The sequence below is a fragment of the Microplitis demolitor genome, chromosome 1, assembly GCF_026212275.2.
Source record: "Microplitis demolitor isolate Queensland-Clemson2020A chromosome 1, iyMicDemo2.1a, whole genome shotgun sequence".
Taxonomy (NCBI): domain Eukaryota; kingdom Metazoa; phylum Arthropoda; class Insecta; order Hymenoptera; family Braconidae; genus Microplitis; species Microplitis demolitor.
The window spans coordinates 20,777,702-20,798,648 of NC_068545.1; the positions used below are offsets into that span (position 1 = coordinate 20,777,702).

The 20,947-nt window shown below is 34.8% G+C and overlaps 1 protein-coding gene across 3 annotated transcripts; it reads right to left on the minus strand.

Moving 5' to 3' along the window:
- Window positions 1-662: 662 nt before the first annotated feature.
- LOC103571228 (mucin-5AC) lies at window positions 663-19,128 on the minus strand. 3 transcript variants are annotated; one of them, XM_053741861.1, is made up of 9 exons: window positions 18,874-19,128; window positions 11,685-11,809; window positions 9,136-11,623; window positions 8,965-9,052; window positions 8,629-8,776; window positions 3,457-8,516; window positions 2,937-3,174; window positions 2,688-2,825; window positions 663-2,544 (listed from the first exon to the last, which is right to left on the minus strand). In XM_053741861.1, the coding sequence occupies exons 3-9, from the start codon at window positions 11,508-11,510 to the stop codon at window positions 2,051-2,053; spliced, it is 8,541 nt and encodes a 2,846-aa protein (XP_053597836.1). In that variant the 5' UTR covers window positions 11,511-11,623; window positions 11,685-11,809; window positions 18,874-19,128; the 3' UTR covers window positions 663-2,050. The 3 variants fall into 3 exon arrangements, with proteins under 3 accessions (XP_053597836.1, XP_053597838.1, XP_053597834.1); XM_053741863.1 differs by having other exon boundaries at window positions 3,466-8,516; window positions 9,136-11,809; XM_053741859.1 differs by having other exon boundaries at window positions 9,136-11,809.
- Between the last annotated feature and the right edge of the window lie 1,819 nt (window positions 19,129-20,947).

The following is a 20,947-nucleotide window of genomic DNA, read 5'->3' on the forward strand; positions in this document are numbered from 1 at the left end:
TTGTAGTACTTAAATTTCTGTATCAAATGACTTGTAAGTCGTTGTTGATAATGTACTCAATACATACATTATTTATTTTTAAATAACAAATTTTATTTTAAAATATTGATAATCGAACAGCCTAAATAAATTTAAAAAAACAAAAATACAAGCTAATAAGAGAGTACGCATAAATATTATAGCCGTTTATCAATTTTGATCTCAATGGAAACAAATAAAATAAAATAAAAAATAAACATTAATTTGAAATTTATACATTTAATTATTTAAATACAGAGCACTCTTTATAATACTCTAATTAACTTATTAAACCGTTAAATCCGAACATTAATATTATCTTAAACTATATATATTTACACATGTACATTTTAATTACATACTATAAAGCTTTTTTGTTGTGTAATTATTATTTGCGCTACTGTAATGTAATGTACTGTAATAATACAACCGTAATATTGGATTTAAATTTATTTTATGGCTAATAAGATATTTTTATTTTTAAATATATCTGCACCTATTACATTGTATGTAAATATTAATAAATGTTATAATTTACTGCCCTAGTAATATTTTAAATGTAAGTGATGTTTTTAATTTTGGACGCTTGTTCGTATCATCTATTAATTTTATTTATTAAACATTCATTACTCCAACTATCGCAGTTTGCTTTTTTTTTTTTTTCTTATTTCATTTTTTGTTCGATTGACGTTTGTACTCGCACACATGACTTGCGTCCTATGTACGTCTGGAATTTATTTATATATCTTTTTTTTCTTTTTTTTTTTTTTTTTTTTTTGTTTGTTTTCAATTATCGTTTCATCTTTTTACCATTTTTTTTATTTTTCTTTTTTTTTTTTTAATTTACTAGCGCTTTTATGTAACAGAAATATATTCTCTGTCTATCATTTAATGATATACAAATAAAAAATATAAAATGTTAATTAATAACTAATAATTATAAATTAATTATAATAAACACTTTAATAATTAAATTTATTTTTTTTTTTAATTATAATTATTTTATAATAATAAAACTCTACCAAAGCGGGCAAGAATACACGCGATTCAATAAAAGTGATCCATATAATTGAAATATTTAGACTTTTTAAAAAAGCAAAAAAAAAAATAAATAAAAATAAACATTTGATTTTAAATTTGAATATTAATCCAACATATATTTATTAATAATTATTAAATAATTAGAGAGAATTTTACAATGAAATATAAAATATAGACAACTTTGAAAATAATTATCACACTGCTAGTACATTATTTATCATAAATTAACAATTACTTTATTTAATAATATTTTAATTAATATTTATAATTATCTAGCAGTGTAATTAATAACTAATCTTAACGCTTTTATCTTTCACTGTTTAGTTTCTCCAAGTCTACAGCTACTGTTAATTAAATCTATATATTTATATATTTTTTAATTCAATAATAATAATAATATATATATAATAATATTACGAAACCTTAGATTAATTATTTACATTCCGGATGACAATATGAGTGATTGGTAACATCACTATATTTTTTTATCATTAATAGTAACATATGTTTATGATTACAGATAGTTTAGTCTCAACAAGAACTTGTTACAGTTTGACCTCGTGTAAGATTATTTAAAATCATTGTATTACCACAGCGTTATCAAAATTCAACTGTACATTACATTGTGACTTCTGTTTTAACAGATTTTTCTTTCTTCTTATATAAAATTGTTCTGGACACCGCAAATTTTTAGTATAAAAAAAGATACTACGTTATAAGAATTTTATATCCTTCAATGGCTGATATCTTTTTCAAACTTTACCGATAATGCAAATAATCGTTTTTCAAACGAATGTTAAATTAAAAATTTCAAATTAAATATATAATGTCAAATGCATGTCTTTAAATTTTCTCTTCTCGTCCTTGATCATTTGTTTGTGAAAAAAAATATTGGTTTTTCTTTTATTAAAAGCTTAGGCCGCGAACTAAACACCAGAAATTATTGAGTAGCCGTAAATTATATGGAGAGTTTAGATTGTTTAGTTAGCAATTATGTCCTGGGCGCAGGTGGAGGATGAATGTAATAAGGCTTCGAAGGTTGCGGTGTTGCGGGAAAACCAGGCGGTAACGTTAGTGGTGGCGGTGGAGGTGTCGCGACGGGAAATCGTTGGGTAGGTGCGGGTGGACTAGCAGTCGGTATAAATTGTGGAGGGTACGGATTCGAACCTGGTGGGGCTTGTGGCACGAGAAATTGTGGTACCGGCTTACCCACTGATGAAAGTGTTGCTGTTGATGTCGATACTGGATACATGCCTGGTGGTGGTGGTACTGGTGGTGGAATTGGTTGCGGTACCGCCATATACGCTCCCGGAATTCCTGGTTTAACTTGGAATTGTGGATAATGAATAACTGCTGAACCTGGTGGTGGTATGTACGTTTGTGGGGGTAGTTGCGTTGAAGGATATGACGTAGGCGCACCAGGAATTAGAACTTGATTTGGCATCGCTTCTTTGCGTGCTTTCAGAATAGCTTCTGCTGTTAAGCCTGTTTAAATAAAAATAAATAAAAATTATTAATGATTTAATTTTCATACTGTAATGACAGTTCGAAATTATTGAGTATTTTTAAACAGTGGCGGGCACTGTCTGAGAATGTTCAAACTATCGATTGTTAAAATAAATAATCACCTTGTTTTCGAGCCCGTTCTTCTTCATCGTCACTTAAAAATAATCCAAACTCGCGTTTTAATCTTTCAGTAAGATTTTCTCGCTGTCGTTCAACGAGAGTTGGTGCTGCTGACCAACCAATAATACCTTCCTCACCACCTGTAATTTAACTAATTTTTAGCCTTTATACCAGCCGATCTTAACCCTAGTAATTATAACATCTAATATACACATCTAAATATATAAATTAATAAATCGTTTTAAAATTACCTTTACGTTCTTCATTTTCTGAGCCTGCAAAAAGTGGCAGAGTTGTCAATCCTGGTAAATCATGGGCTGTTTTAGCGTTATCATCATCTGAACTCAGAGATGATGTCCCACTACTTGCACTGTCTGATCGACCACGTGCTGGACTCTTGTCTGATGATGACACGTCATTTGAAGGCTCAGGCTCCGGTGGTGTTCCCGTGGACTGTTGTTTTCGTTTCCGATATTCGGAAATCGATAGCTGAATAAAAAAAAAAATAATTATAAATATTTAATTCAATGAATATTTAAATTCAAATAATCTACGATTCTTTTTCAAACTGAAGGCAACTAAAGAATTTATTAACTTGTGTACAAAACTAAATAAAGGTGAGGGCGTGTAAGATAGTTATCAGTAGAAGTATAATTAATTGCATGCAAAATAAATAAAATTTATAATGATTTTTGTGTAGGAATTAATGAGAGTGTTTGAAAATAAAAATAAACAGCAGTCTACCCTAGGCAGACTTTACTACATTCCTACCGTTCTAACCTTACGCTTCACTGGTGCGGGAGCATCGTGTTTTGGCGATGGACCTCGATTGGGAACCGCTGTCCGAGGATCTTTTAGCCTTCTGACTTCCGGTTGTGGTGGCGGTAGTGGTGGTGCTTTTTCTTCGACTTTAGGTGATACTATTTCTTCTTTATTTGTTAAGACAGCCGAGTTCTCTTGGACACTTGGTTCCAGTACAATAGCCTCAATATGGTTTAGTACAGGCGGGCTATTATTTTCTGACGATGAATTAAAATGTTCTGGTTGCGGACTGATTTTTTCTAACGATGGATATAAATCATCTAGTGGCAAATTAACATTTTCTGATGACGGATTTATATTTTCTGGAAGACTAACATCTTCTGAAGGTGGATTAATATGTTTTGGAGATAATTCAATGTCTTTTGGTGAAGGATTCATATCTTTTGGAGATCGATTTATATCTTTTGGAGACGAATATGTTTCTTTTGGTGATGGATTTACATCAGTTGGTGAGGGATTTATGTCTTTTGGCGATGAATTTATTGATGGAATAATATCATCTGGAGATGGGTTAATACTTTCAAACGGTGGATTAATATCTTCCGGAGATGGGTTAATACTTTCCAATGGTGGATTAATATCTTCTGGTGATGGATTTATATTTTCTAACGGTGGATCGGTATTTTCAGCGTTCATAAAAGCTGTCGGTTCTTCGTCAATCTTAGACCTCAGTAATTCCCTCAAAGCCGTAGACAGTTGACTCTTCTCATCGCTATTTTCAGTTATTTCAACAGACTCCATATCAATTGTTGACTCAATCATCGCTGCTTCAAAAACTAAACTCTTCTTCGGAGCCGTAGAACTGTCGGGTTTTTTACGAATCCTCTCACTCAAAGGTGGAATTGACTGAAATATTTTCGGCGGCTCAACGACAGACTCGCAGTCGATATTTGAAGATACAGAATCAAACATCGACTCTTCAGAAGCTGTTGTTGTGGTCGTTGATGATTCTGGTTTTGTGGTTCCAAGACACTCTAACGGAGCATCAACATTATCAGCAACAAATTCTTTATTATTCGAATCAAAGTTTTGATTATGAGACATTGTTTCAAGTTCTTTGAAAGCTCTTTCTTCAATGTCTCGTTCCAATTCTTTGAAACGACGTGGCTCTTCACTCGGTTGTGTGTCTTCCATGTCATGGTCTTCTGAATCAGAGTCTTCCTTCGAGCTGTCCATCAATCCTTCAATCCCATCCATACTTTTATTATCTTTGTCTGAACAGGTATCAACTTTTTCCTTGTAGTCATTTCCATCATCACCAGTGATCATCTTCATTTGTGCCTCGACATCAAACTCGTCGATAGACGATCCGTCATTAGACTGACAGTCTTTGTCGAACGCAGGTTTTTCCACATTTTCAGAACTTTCATTTTTATCAACGACATTCGCGACCGTTCCATACTCAAGTGTCATTTCAGCTGCAGGCGGCTTGAGCTCAGAGTCGGACTCTGTTGCACCAATTGGTGACCTCGGTTCGTCTGTCTCCGGCTCGCTCTGGTTATCAATTTCCATAGGACATTTTTCGTCCGCCAATGGTGAACTCGTTTCTCGTTTAATCGGACTGTCTGTAACACTAGAAGGTTTAATGACATCTGAAGATTCTTCGCACATCATACTAGGTTTTTTTTCGATCTTAGTTAAATTTACTGATGTATCAATATCTTTGTCATCCTCTACTTCCATAATTTCATCTTTCACATGGTTTTTAATCTCCGTTTGTGATAATTCCACCTGGTCTTTCAAATCAGTCACAACTGGTTTTTCTGGCTCTCTCTCATCATCTTCTTTTATTTCAGTATCAGATAAATCAGCTTTAGGTTTAATTGTTTCGAAGAATTCTGGCTTCTCTGAGTCTGAATTGGTGTCTTCTTTAATATTATCAGCCTCATAATCTGTTTTAATTCTTCCCTCAATTGACAATGGTGACTGCGGTTGCTCGGAGAAATCATTTTCAGATGAAGAAAGCGCCGAATTAGTGGGACCAGCCTCAGTGTGTACGGGTGTTGGGGTTGTCGGCGGAGTATAATTGTCTGATGAAATACTTTCACGAGCAATTCGTCGTTTTTTAGGTGGCGCTACCATTTCACTGGGCGGACTTTCAGGTCTACTGTTGGGTGAGTCACATTCCTCAGAGATGGCTTGTCGTAGCCATCGTTTTTTAGCCGAGCCCGATGACACTGGACAACCATTGGCATTTTGTGCAACGACGACTTGTTTACGTTGTGGTGGTGAATCACAAATACCCGAAACAGAATTTGCGGCTTGTACAAGAGTAGCCAAACTTTTAGCGGCATAACTCTGTGTCAAAAACTCCGGCGAGGGATCTGTAGGTGAAAGAAAATCAATCGCCCTGTTTGTCGGAGGAATTACGGGACTTGGGGACGGTACTGATGTCATTGGTGATATATTTGGTGATATATGAGGTGGTAATTGAACGTGAGGAGGATGTGGCGTGTCCGGTGAGTCTCGTAACCACTCGTTCATCATGGCTTTTTTAGTTTTAGGAAATTTGAATCCCGGAGCAAGAGGTCCGACCGCTGCAGCTACTAATAGACAAGCTGATGACAGTGGTGTCGAGGGAGTTGAACTCTGAGAACTGCTGCTTGCTCCACTGTCACAAGTAGGACTTTTACTTGGTGGCGGTTGCTGAAGCGGTGGTGAACTTGGACCAGGTATATTTGAATTTGCAAGAGCTAATAAAAGACCCGCTGCTGTTGGTATAGTTTGGTTACTTGAATCTCGAGCTATTGCCACACAATTTTCATCCTTTGTTGGTGTATGAAGTCGAGGAGAAAACGGAGCCTCACGATTGGGTATACATGAAGAGGGTGGTGACTGCATCATGATACTTTCATCACCAGACGACATGTCTGAATCCGCAGAATTTAATCTAGTCCTTCGACTGCTTTGAGAGTGTGAGCTACTTGTTGTTCTTGCTCTACCCTTTCGCCTTTTTCGTCTCAACGGTCGTTCTATATGCTGCTGCTTCGGTTTCGTCGGAAGACTAAGAGGCGGATCATCATTATCACTATGCGCACCTCCAGATTCTTTTCTCTGTGCATTTCTTGCTTGTACTTCTTGCTTTCTTTGTTCTGCTTTTTCTAATCTTTCAAAAGCTTTCATAATAGCTTCCATTTTACGCTCTTCTCTTGTCATTTTCTTTTTATCTTTTTTACTGGTTTCTTGTGACGTTGGAGTAACTGGTGATGTCGAATGGAGTACCTGTTGCGCGGGTGGCTGTGATACTGAAACAGAAGCCTCTTCTTTAGGTAATACTTTAGCCACTACAGCTGGAGTCGTTGCCACCACTGGTGTCATGGTCGTCGTCGACGTCGTAACCGTTGCTGTTGCCGTTGTTATTGTTGTTATTACCGTGGTGGTCGTCGTCGTGGCTACTGTTGCCACAGTTGCTGTCGTAACGGCTGGTACCGGTACGGGAGTTATAGGATTAGTCATCATTTTTTTAGCACCAGCTGATACTGTTGATGTTGTTGATGTTGAAGACGTAGGAGTTGATGTTGAATTTGGTGTTGGCTGACTTACTACCGGTGGTGTTGAAGTTGTTGAATTAGATACATCACTTTCCTCATTGACAGTATTTCTTCTACCTCGTCGTCTTCGTTCACGACCATCAGCATTCTCCGCAAGTGTACCATTACTACCTCGTCGTGTACTACTAAGTTGTCCAGCTGCTGTAGTTATTTGACAAGTACGTGGATTACCACAAGCACATGGAAGAGGCGAAGTGACAGTTGAATTTGAATTAGGCGAAAGTAAAAGATCATGCTGCTCATGACGAATCGTTATTTCAGTACTTTTTTCAATAATTGTAGTCGTAACGATATATAGATGCAATGTTCCTTTTTCTATACAATGTTTAATTTCAGCATTGGGTTTACAACTTCGTCGTACAAATCTCGCATCATTGCCGTATGTTCTGGTATCAACACAAACTTCAGTACCCTCACGTGGCAAACGATAGAAAAATACAAAAGGTCCTGGCCGCTGGGCGTGCTGTCGTCCTTGAGGATGCGTCGACCTGTGTTGCGTACTCAGCATATATTTACCTCGCAGCTCAATGATAGGAGTGTTTGGTGGAAGGTATACGGTAGCTACCAAGAATCTGAGACTGTTGCTGTGTACATTAAGCCGACACTTGCCACTGGCACCAGAGCTCATATTACTCTGTTTCACATCACTGTGTGTGCCATTAACTTTAATGCTGGATATTCTGGCTCTCAGCTCAGGACTGTAGTGATTTGTCACAGCCTCTTCATATCTTTCAATCCACTGTCTTAAAGGTGCCATATTTGATCCCCAAGCATCTTGAGTTTCATCTTCACCATCTAAACTTATTCTACGTTTTGTTTTTCTTTTACCCGGGCCACGTTTTGCTGTCTCCTTTTTCCTGCCCGCACTCGCTTGTCTTGGAAGTTGCTCTCGTCTTTGACGTTTCGCTACATTATTATTATTATTATTATTGTTGTTATTATTATTATTATTACTATTAGTATTATTATTGTTATTCAATTTCCTAAGCGTCGAAGGAGGAGGATCGGACTTTCTTCGTGGAACCGGTAGCTGTTGAAGCGGGCGTTTTTTAGTCGTCGTTGTATTGCTGCCTACATCCGTGTCAGCAGAGCTAGTGGACGAGGTGTCCGACGATGTATCAGAATTGAGAAGTTCCTCACGTTTACGCAGTTGAAGAGTTCGAGCTCGTTGACGATCTACACGACGTGGTCGACACACTTCGCAAAGATACTCGTCGGGAATGTTTGATCTGTCGATACCCATGCAGTCAACGTGCTGCCAAACAAGACAGCGATCACAGCAAATCATATATCCATCGTCATGTTCAAAGTCACAAATACAACGAGTAATACTATCTTCATCGTCGCCCTCTCCTTCTGGTGCTGTTTCTGTTTCTTCACCTTCCGGCTCGACCTCACGACCTGCGTCACTGCTGATAGCACTCGCTGCGTCGTCGGCTGTACTATTGTTGGTGATAACTGTAAAAAGGAAAAATAAAAACATAAAAATTAGTATATAATATTCAACGATAAGTATATTATATATTATCTAAATGAATTGTTGTTGTAAGAATATGTTAATATTGCTAACCTTGGTTGTACATAAATGAATGCTGAAGTGTTGATCCACTTGCACCATTGAGAGGCTGCTGCTGTGGATGGGGTGGAGGTGATGCTGGTGGCGGCGTGCGCGGTGGTGGAGCTCCGTAGTTATGGTCTTGAAGAACAAACTGCAGGCACTACAATTAGACAAGGATTTGTTTCAAACCATGCAATAACACACAGCGTCATCGTGTATGGCCCAGTGAATAGACACAATGACATAGAAAATTATTTTAGAAATTTATATAAATATAGACTAGTATAGTAATTCATAGAATTTATTTATTTAAAATTTGAAATTATAAAAAATGGTAATTATAAATACCTCGTAAGGAAGTGGCATTCGCCGTACAGGTGACGTTGGCTGTTCTTGAAATTCTTGTTCTTTTGATGTCTGTGATTCTTGTCCGACTCTAATAATATAAAAAATCAATAATTGTAATATTAATATTTAATAATTTATATCAAGATTAATTTTATTATTATTTTTACTCACTTTGCTTCAACTTCTTTATGAATATCCGGCGAAATTACGGGCAAAATTGTTTTTATTTGTCCAGCTTGTGGTCTCACATTTTGCTGTTGGCTATACTGCGGTGTAATTATTTTTTGTTTTTGCTGAATATTTTGCTGTTGAACTTTCATCGTTTGATTTTTGTGTATCATAATATTTGGTGAAGTCAATTGTTGAGAATGAAATGTTCGTAAATTTTGTTTTTGCGAGATTGAATTAGGGGGAACAGCAGGATTGTTGGGCATTTGAGCTTTCAATGAATTCATATTGGTATTCAAAGAAGTTTTTATGCCACCAACTTTTTGGGCATTATTTCTCTGTTGTTGTTGCTGCTGTTGATGTTGATGCTGCTGCTGCTGTTGATGTTGCAGCTGCTGCTGTTGTTGCTGTTGCAGCGGAGGTTTTTGTGCAGGGATCGTTTTTATGCAACCCGGTTGTTTTTGGGCGGTCATTGGATTAACGACAATATGTTGCGGTGATTGCTGCTGTTGCTGTTGATGCTGTTGGATTATTTTAATCGGTTGGGCATTCACAGTCCGATTCAATGACATCCCGACTTGCTGAGGATTTGCTTTCATCTGATTAGCAGCAGTGGCTTTTTGACCAACAGTCTTGACAGTATTCCCTGGATGTTGTGCTCCAATGGGAGAATTTTTCATCGGTCCAACTTTGAGGAGCATTTGCGGCTGTGATTGTACTTTGGTATTTACAACCATCGGATTTTTTTGATTTATCGGTATACTCGTAAGAGTCGCATTCTGTTGAATAACATTCAACTTTGGTTGTGAATTAGTATTACCAGTCATTCGTGCTGTCTGCAAAGTAACCGGCTGTTGATGTTGATGCTGCTGTTGCTTAGAAACAGCCTGTCCTTGAATCGTCTGAGGAACTATCTGTTGAACATGTAACGTATGATGTACATTGAGTTGGGACTGAGATATAAGCTGAGCCTTGCCCAGTGTCACTGTAGAATTTTGTTGAATTTTCGATACATTTGGAACACTGCTACTTTTAACAATGTTAGCAATATTACCAGCATTTGTTAACGGTAAATTTTTCGTTGAATTATTTAATACCAATGCGGTCTGAGATTTTTGTACTGATGTGATTTGTGATTTAGGCTGTTGAGAATTTTGAAAATGTACAGTATTATTTATTTGCGGTTGACTTTGCGATACCGATGTTGTTTTCTGTATTCCGGCAATCGAAACTTTTTGTACATTATTAGTCCCAGTGGTAGCAACTGGTTGCCGTTGAACTGCTAATGTTTTTGGAAAGACTCCAGCAACTTTTTGTAGTGACTGAGTTTGATCAATTGGCTGCTGTGCAGTTGCTACTTTATTATTCGTATTAACTCGGGTATTAACCGTAGTTTGATTTGATAATAGCTGGTTTTGTTGAATTTTTTGTTGATTATTCTGTTGCTGTAGTCGTTGAATATTTGAATTGGTTATAACTTGGGTCATTGTAACAGGTGTAATAGCAACATTTGTCGATGATGTTTGGGCTTTTGACACAGCTTGCATACGTGAAGTAAAATTTTTAGGTACCATTCCCCCTTGGTTATTGATACTCGTTATTGTTTTAACTTTATGGACATTAGCATTCGGTGTCCCGGTACTTGGAGATTTAGTCCGTAACTTCTGAATATTTGACATTGAATTTGTCGATGTAATTGTCTTGACACCCGTTGTTGTACCAACTACTTTTTGTGATGCTGTGCTTTGAATGATATTTGATGAATGCTGCTGTTGTTTATTTTGCATAACTTCGTACGTGAGCTGGATCTTCCCCGGGAGATTTGAATTAGCAGTGCTATTAATCACGGGTTTAGACGAGTGCGGATTCAATGGGCTCGCTGAATGGTTTGCTGCTAAAGAACAGGGAATTAACGCGCCACCAGTACTCGCAGATATTTGCTGCTGAGTCAGTACCAAAGGTGTTGCAATGATTTTTGACTCTACAGTTGTTACAGGTCCAACAAGTTTTTGATCTTTGATTGCCTTTGCTGGATAAACAATCGTTCCAGGTTTGGCAACCGCAGTATTGCAGATAACACCACCGGAATTAGCAACAGCTGTTGTTACAATATTACTCTTAGCATTATTCTGTTGAACTTTTATTTGATTATTGGGATAAACAATAGCAGGCTTAGTAACCATCATTGCTGTTGATTTTTCTGTGCTATGAGTTTCATCCGAATTTCCGGTTGCTGCTGCTGCTGCTGTACCCAATTGCAAAACAATACTCATTGGCTCAGTTGTTCTTTCTTGTATTGTAACTGATGCTATTTCTCTGACACTAGGATTGGTCTCCTCAAGGGTTTCAGCAGAACCCAATTGCAGAACAAAACTCATGGTGGCTTCAGCGGTGCCATTGTTTTCGCTGGGCGCGACTTTCTCCACACTACTGGTTTCCGGTGGCGGTTCGGGACCCGGGGACTTGTGCTCCTCGGACCCGCTTGCTCCAGCTGCGCCACCGGATAACTTTATTACCGATGGAGTCGACGTTTTGATAAATTTTATACTTACCGTCGAAAATTAAATACGACGGGGATTACAATAATAATTATTATTTTTTTATTTTCGGCACCCAATCGCCTAGCGACGATGCCTCAACTCGCAGTTTGAGCTATTTGAGAATACTTGACCAGAAACTGTAACAGAAAGAACAAAAAAATATATAAAAACAATGATATATATGGATTGCATGATTAGTTAGATATATTCACATGCCTTATAAGGTAGGATATTAAATCAATTGGCTGAAAATAATTGAGGGAGAGGCTTGGAAAGCCACCATATAAATTAAAGAGACATTGCTGTTGCATCGCAAGTACTTTCTATTCGTGAGATATCTCTCAGTTGTCGAGACGAGTGATTGGATCTCTCGGCTTTTGCAGTTTTAAATCCTGTCAAATAATAAATGCCCATGGGTGTACTACAGACATTGTACAGCAAACGTTTAGACATAAGACATTAACTACTACAAAAACAACAACAAAGAATTACTTTCACGACCAGATATCTGCATCATATTCAGTAGCAGCAGTCAATACACCGTCTTGTTGTTCTTGAATTAATGATATGATTGTATCAAGATTTCCAAGAAAGAGAAAAAAAAGCAAGACGGATGTGCTCTAACACATTCGTCTTTCTTACAATCGTTTTATTCGTTAGTTTAAAACTACGTCCGAGTCTTCGTAAATTTTGCTAGCCTTGAGATAAATTTAAATGTAGAATACCAGAAGATTCGATCCTCTTTTAGAACGCTTACAGCCGACTTTAGAATAAGCTTTTATTTACAAAACCTCGGGATTTTTCCTATAATTATTTATACATTATTATTACATACATATTTTTTTTTCAATCTCATTACAAATGTGATTGAGAGAGATAATTATCTTAATAGTCGAGACCTTGAGTTCAATAATTTAAAATATTGCGTTCGTTTGAAATTTGCACGACGTGAAGGTTTAAGATTTATTAACTATAATAATAATGTATGTATTTATATACAGGAAAATTTGAATTAATCTCGATAGAGAAATAAGACTGGGAATGAATCATCAACTTGGTAAGTATAAATATTCAGCGTAAGTATGCGCACATTAGCATCGACCTAGTGGGACTATAAGCGTATTTTAGAGCAGCACAAAAATTAAATACAGCTGATTTTAAACATAACAGGAAACGAGGGAATATTCGTACGTGATCGTAGTAAAAATATTTAATATAATAATAATTATTATTATTATCTTATTATAAGTAAGTATCGTAGTGCAAAATATAAAAATAATAATATTTTTCTAGTCTTCAGATCGCCCATCTCTATTTTAGTTTCTATTGCGTAGATGCAAAGCGTATAAATGTTTATCGCACATTTATACCGAAGACGAACACGACGACGACGACAATCAACAGCAGAGTCCGGTTGGCAGCAATGGAATCTGCAGCGACCTACTTGGCGTACCTCGACCCTTGCATTGATTTGAAAAGCACAAGCCCAAATTATTTGCCAACTTGCTTACATTACTCTCATTTATTTTTTCATTTCATCTAGCCCGCTTTCTCTTGTCATTCATTCATTTATTCATTTATTTATTTTTATGCTGAAATTTAAAATCAAAAGATCAGACAATTATTTAATGTCACTAAATTATTAAATAATTTGTAATAAAACTTTTTAATAGAAGAAAGGGGGTTGTTTCTTTATTCACAAAGAGATTCAAGTTAAAGAATAAGAAAAAGAAGAAGATGAAAAAGAAGAAAAGAGACCATGAAAAGTAATTGCCAAGAGAACCAAGTGAAATATGCGAGCTCCCGCCAATAACCGGTATTCGCCATTATATCCTCGTGTTTATTTTCCCGTAGATTCAAACCTCAGTAAAGCAAAAGGGAAGAGCAAGGGCAAGAAGAAGAAGGAGTCCAAAGAAGAAATAAGAATAACAAGAGTGACTGCATCAGAGTATAGTGATGTTGTGTAGTAATACAACATAAACTTATATCTTAATATTATTTTTATAAAACAGACTCGGTACTAAATAGGACAAAATAGCCGTAACGTTGGGTGATGAACGATTTCATCGCATTACTGCGCCAACAATTGACATCATGACCTAACGGAGCTAAGCCTACTTTATAACCCCCGCTGACCATTACAGCCAGACCCCGTGGTCCTAAGAACCAGTGTCTATTGTCCCGTGATTTAAATATTCAACGATTTATTTTGCTACCAGCCGTTCGCTCGAGGTAATTATTTGTAACTCGGGCAAGAAGAAATAGACCAATGGAACTACGGTATGGTTTTAATTGATAGTAAATAAAAATAAATTTACTGAAAGTATTAGTATTGAGTTGCAGTTGAATTTTAAATGCTGTCAAGACAAAAAGTCGCCGGAGATTTTAAAACGAGGGAGGAGGAATGGCAACAACGCGGGGCCATTGTGTGAGAGCTCAACATTTTATCCAAGGTTACCCAGTCGTGGGCATATTGGGTGCTCCACTCCTAAGAAGAAGACGAAGTAAGTACGTACAATAATAATAATAACTACGATTATTATTATTATTGTATTAACAATAATAATAATAATGATACTGGTACAAGAAGACGGCAAATGTCCATGAACAATCCCAAGCAAGGTATAACAAACTCTACGCCACTGAAAAGTACGCTGTTGATCTCCACGAGTAAAGTATGTTTTTTAACGTATGTATACACCTAGTTGGCTAGTGTACACAATTGTATCCGTAATAGCTTCTCCTACTCTTAAACTTCATCCTCGTTCTCTTGGTTCGTTTTTTTTTCATGGTTCTCCTCCTCGTCTCAAGACCAACACTAGAGAAATGGCATAGCCCCACTGCAAAAGCAACTTCAACCGTGTGTGTTTATAATAATCCACACACTGTACTATAGAATATATTCTTCTTCGTAATCGTCATCATTACGAATACCTGAGGCGAATTCAACGAGTATCTTTTTTTATACTTAATATCTCTGTCATCAAAAGAAAGTTTAAAGTTTTTCAATATCAACAAACTTGATTACAATTTTAAAATTCTAAAATGTTGTAATAGAGGCTGCTAAAATATAAATATATCAAGAAATTGACAAAAACATATTGCGGCACTTCTTTGATAACGAGTTTTAATCCTCGCAAAAAATGTCGAGTGAGATAATCCTCGGAATAAAAAGAAGCGACAAAAAAATTATACGATAACGTAAACGAAAAAAACAAAATATTTTTAAATGGTTAATAAATTGAACAATTAGCTTTCATGACAACTGGAGAGTATAAAAAAAAAATTTAGGAAGAGAGCCTGTAGTGTGGAGGTTGCAAAATAATTGAAGCTGATGAGGTCAAATGAAAAATAAACGAATGATCGTATGTATGTATAAAAGCATATAAACGAATCGCAATATAAACGTTTATAGTTTAAATAACAAGGATAGAAGACTGAATTTCGCGCGTGCCTGCATCTGTGAAAGCCACACTCGGAGCTATCACGCTCTCACTTTATCCTGCAGCTACTGTTGCTTACTGGAGTACATACTGCAAGTACAGTAGAGTACGGTCGATACCATTTCACCTACACTAGCTGATGGATACTCCAGCTAGCTAGCAGTGTAGCAGTCCACCCTAACTATTACCCAGTTATATGCTTTGATCTAACTCGACCATTTCACAAGCAGAGCCAACTGAAACTCCACCTCCAACCTTAAACTCCTTTACATAGCCTCCTTCGCCTCTTACTCCGCCAATGAGCAACAACCTCTACTCGCGCTTATCATATCATCAACAACCACGATCTCTCTCGTGTCGGCTGGCTATCGCTGTTCTCAGAGTTTATGTTTGTACACAGAAAAAAAATTCTCGACTGAAAGTAAATATTCTTGATTCAAGAACTTTTTTTTTATCTCCATTTTCTCTGATAAAGAAGAAATTTCCTCTAGCCAACGAATTCTCTTTGCTCAAGAAAATCTTGACTTCCCTGATAGCCACACCTTGCCCAGCAAGTTCTGCAGTGAAACATTTTCGATTAACTAAACGCCAAGTTTCTGGTAAATTTTGCCTTGAATGTCATTTTACAGAAAAACTTGCTGTCAATTTCAAGAGAAACTTTCAATCAACTTAACGTCATTTTCTGACAGTAACATTTGAAGTCAAATTTAATTCAAGATAGACTGTTTGCTCTCCAACATTTGCTTTTAAGTTAGCTTCAGAATACGGCCGTAGCTTGGTTAACTTGTGGTTACGATGACTATCAGGTTTGGTTCCCGAAAACGTTTGCCTTGCAAAATATTTTCTTGACTCAAGATAACTTTTTTTTTCCGTGTACGCGATATCCCCTGGTAGCTGCTGGCTGTCAAACTCTGACGGTGTCAAAAAAAATACTCTAAAATAAAATAAGAACAATGATAATAATGATGCTAAAATGGATCACTGATCTATTATTCATCTAAATTAGTGGAAATTACTCTTCATCAAATTAGCCTTTGCGTTCTTAATTCGCATCAATTCTATTCAGTCTAAATAACTTGTATTAAGATTGATTAATTCTGCTGCGTAATATTTTTTTTAAAAGATAATACTCCAATCCTTTATTAGCAAGGGCACGATTAAAAATATAGCGAGACAAAAGGCACGGCAGATGGGTCGGATAGTCCGTGGTGTTAAAAAAAAGGAATAATAAAAAAAAATAATGCCTCAGTGGGGGAGAAATATCCGGGTTCGCTCGTGTGTATAACGCGGCAATCATAAACTGCGACGTAGAGTGCAATAGAGACGCGGGAGAAGGTCGTTGTACCTAGCAATCCGCGTACATGTATGTTACCAACCTAACTCAACACACTATAGCCCTCCATTATGGTCATAGAGATGCTCGTAGTATGGATAGAAAAAATATATAAAGGATCTATTGATTTTAAAACCTTCCTTTTACTTTTATGAGTACATGTAATTCAAATTTAAATTCAATAACCGGTTTAATTGATAATTACTGAAGTCATCAAGATCGTTTACTCGTTAATTAATCAATTTTCTTTCGACTTGTTAAATTTTTTTTCTTTTAATAAGTGAGCTGTGTAAGATGTTGGTTAATATTTTAAAATTTTATCGACAATATGGTAAAATCATATGTAGGCGGTGTAACGTTAACGCAAAATCGATGGCGCTTTGAAATGGCGAAGCGCGAGTAAAACTAGTTGTAGATTTATATATATATATACATGTATATGTGATAGGAAGTGTAAGACGAAAAGAGAGAAGTGGAGGTAAGCAGGAACAAGAGCAAAAGCTAATACCAGAGGAAGAGCTAAGAGAAAAAGAGAGGGAGAGACTACGAACGTAATGGTTACGAGAGGGCATTTATTTAATGTGGAGGCGGTGGAATAAGGACAGAAGGCTGAAAGACGAGAAAGAGAGAGAATATAGCATCGAAAGACAAGAGAGAAAGGGAGAGTACGGGCAGCGAGACGTCAAGTTAAAGGGTGACGTTGTTCAAAAAGTGAGGGGAAAGTGGAAAAAGTAGTGGTAGGCTACGGAAGGTGGTGGTGGCGGCAAATAGGTAGAATAGGTAGAAAAGTTTTACGGTGTATCAAGAGGACAAGAGACCAGCGGGGAAGAAAACAAAATGGCCGTAATATAAAACGTAACTAGCGCCGCCTGGAATAATTTTTTTCTATTCCCGCCGGGAGAATAAATAAATTTTCCATCCACGATCACGACATTAATTTTTTTAAATTCTTCATCACTTTTGCCAAGTAGAATTATGTTACTTATTGGCTACTTATTTCAAACGTCAATCACCTTTAAAAATTTAAAAATTTTTACAACAAACTTTATCACTCTTAGGTTATTTTTACATATGGTTTCCTTTCTAATTAATTCGATGAATTTAACCACTGGTTATCAAGTATTTGTCTAACTATTTTTTAATTATTCAAGACAATAGATATTTAAATATAATGTGAGCGCGTTGTTGTACGTTTTGCAATATTTAACAAGTCAGCTCAACTTATTAATTTTTATGTCTTAAAGAAAATATTAATGACTGTAACTGTTTTTTGTTATCACAACACATTTTATTTTTTTACATTTTAAATATTGAGATTGTCACGTTTTTAAATTTTTATCTATATCTTAATGACCAGGAGTAATAAATTTTATTTAGTCAACTAAAATATTATGAAAAAATGAATACGTTAATAAAAAATTACCATATTAAATAAATAAAACTGATAATGTATAATCGAGTTTTTGATACGTCTAGTTATCATTGTTGACCGATTGTGCCGTAACTAGTTATAGTTTTATCATACTAAATCAACTCAAACACTTGTAACTTTTAATCCATTTAATTTTCTCAATTAAATATTTTTAATTGCTATTATTATTATCACCGTCACCATCATCGTCATCATCATCATAATAATCATAATCATAACAATAATAATAATAATTATTATTCAAATAAATTTATTACGGTAAATTGTGATAAAAAAATTAAAATCAATAGATAAACGTAACGACAGACGATTGAATTATCGAGAAATTTCATAAGACAATTGCCGTCTGATTTTTTGATTGGTGACATAATAATAACAATCACATAAATATTAAAATAGTAACAGATAAATAAAACTTACATAAAAAAATTAAATTTATTATTATTAATTTATCTTTGGTATTATTTTCTTTGATTTATTTTATAAAAGTTACTACCAGATGTAGCTTGTCTATTATCACGAGCATCAAAACTCGACAACATCACTGTTGATCACTAAAAAATAAATTAAATAATAAATACACATGTTACAGTTGTAGATATTATCAATAAACTTGTTAACCATCGAGTGAAAAAAAAATCTAAAGCATCTTTTATTTGAATAAAGCAAAAGATGCCCGCGTTTTAGGGTTACATGTTGGTTATGTACGATAAAACTTTTCAATTATTTTTAAATAATAGTAAATATAGAATATAAATTATGATATTGCACTAATTAGACACTTTGTCACTTATTAAATAAATAAACAAAATAATTTAAATTATAAAACAGTTAATACGGAACAAATGTCGCGAAATTTAAAACGACGCTTGAACAACAAATATTTATATCATCACAATAATAATAATTAATGTAATGATAGTATGGGAATATTAAAAATGAATTTAAAAATGATATAAATGTTAAACAATAAAATAATAATATAATTCTTACCTTACTGTGACAGGAATACAGAGAGTGACTTCAAACATTGATGTAAACACACGCATTTTAAACATAAAATTGCACAAAGGCAGCTAATAAAAATATTTATAAATCGTTATTTACATCGCGAATAATAATTATTCACTTAATAATACACTTTTACGTTATTGTTTATCGTGATAAATACAAGAAACTCGCGATCTCTCCGTAAAACATCCATCGAAAACTAAAGATGGCAGCCATTCTTCTCTACAAAACATTGGACCACATCCACGGACTCCCGAGCAATGTAGCCTCGATCCAGACGTTTTCCGGTTCTCATTTTCGCCCGCCAAATTCAAATTTACTTTTTCGAAATCTCTTATTTCGCGGTTTTCTAGGCAATTATTTAAAAAACTTCATCGTCCCGGGTCATTTAAATGCTTATCCGAATATTTTTAATAGATTAATTAATTATTATTGATTAATAAAAAATAATTTTAATAAAAGATTTGGCTAATATGTGGCGCCACTCGCAGTCTATTGTTGGAGACATCTTGACAGAAACTTGAATAACTTGAATGACAGATAAATTCAAGACGAATGTGAAATGTTTATGTTTTACATTGTAAAAAAAATTAAATAATTAAGTGAGTAATTAAAATTCTATATTATAGATCTAATGGCGGGAGTTTGAATTTTTTTTTTTCGAGATTATTTATTAATTTACTGCCATTTGTTTTATTTATTTCTAAGAATGAAAAATATATGAAGATTTGAAGGCATTGAGATTGAAATATTTTTCTAGAATAACAAGTCTGGTATGTTGGTAGAAAGGACAGAGAGAGATAGGAAATATAACCAACTTCATGGAGATAGATGCCGCGGATTTGACTGCTGGATATTGATTTCCCTGAGTGCTGAGTACTGTTATATCTAAAACTCACCACCCGATGCTTAAATTACAAACAAAGGTAAACTTATTATTTATTTACAGCACGTTGCTCTTTACAACTGTCATTATATGCTGATGACTTTAATAGATAAATTATTTGTTCATTTTAATCAATATGACGTAAATAAATATGCGGTATTAATTTTTTAAATGTTTTTCCTTTTTTTCAGGTCATTCATGATCGGACGAGTGTTGAGAGCTGAGGGATGGAGAACGAACATATAAAGAGGCTCTTGCTACCTGATGAGGAGACTTTATTTGAACAAATAATCAGGTATGGACTGTATGTCGGCGCTGTCTTCCAAGTTATTTGCATATTGACCGTGGCTATTTATCATAATTGGCCAGGTGATGGTTTTTCTTCGTTAAAAGTAAGTTTTTTACTTATTCACATTATTAAAGATAGTTGTCTTGATCTACTGAGTCTACAAAGCTAATAAAGAACAGCTCATTGGTAGTTTGTAAGTGATATTATTTGTCCATGCTGATGACAGTTTTACTTTCAGGAAGATCCAACAAGTGATATAGACTGCTCGGAAAGCAGTCCACAAGTAACTCCACGACGACCTCATCGTGGACGAAAACAAGAGAAGAAAAAAAGGCGTTAATATTTATATGTATATTTATACTTATCAAGTTATCACATTAAATATTGATATCATCATGCCAACTCCATTATAATAGTTTGTGATCGTCGAGATTATTTACAATCTATTTATATTTTGTTGCTCTTATTAAAGAAAGAAAAAAGTTTATTATAAAAAAAAATAATATCGATTCTATCAACGAAAAAAAAAAAAAAAATTATGTGTTAAATGTATTGACTGATTTTATTGACAATAGAAAATTTTTAGCTGATAAGATGATAAAAAAATTGAAACTTATTTTTATTTAATTACCTATTAATTAAACTAGAACACGATTGCGAGTCCTCTCTCCCTTTATATATTTTATGAACAAAATATTAATTCGATATTTCATTTTTTGATAATTATTAATGAATTTATTAATAAGACAATTTTTAATTTATTAAATTAATTTAATAGAAAACTGAAATGACTTTTGATATTTTGCTGCTAATTAAATTATTTTTATATTTTTAAATATGACATTTTATCAATAATTATAAATATAAAAATAAAATTTAAT

Excerpts from the sequence above, each read along its gene's own strand:
- LOC103571228 (XM_053741861.1), bottom strand. The coding sequence starts at position 11,510 with ATGAGTTTTGTTCTGCAATTGGGTTCTGCTGAAACCCTTGAGGAGACC. Across the intron at positions 2,826-2,936 it reads AGAAAATGAAGAACGTAAAG|GTGGTGAGGAAGGTATTATT; the intron begins GTAATTTTAAAA and ends GTTAAATTACAG. Across the intron at positions 2,545-2,687 it reads AGAACGGGCTCGAAAACAAG|GCTTAACAGCAGAAGCTATT; the intron begins GTGATTATTTAT and ends TTATTTAAACAG.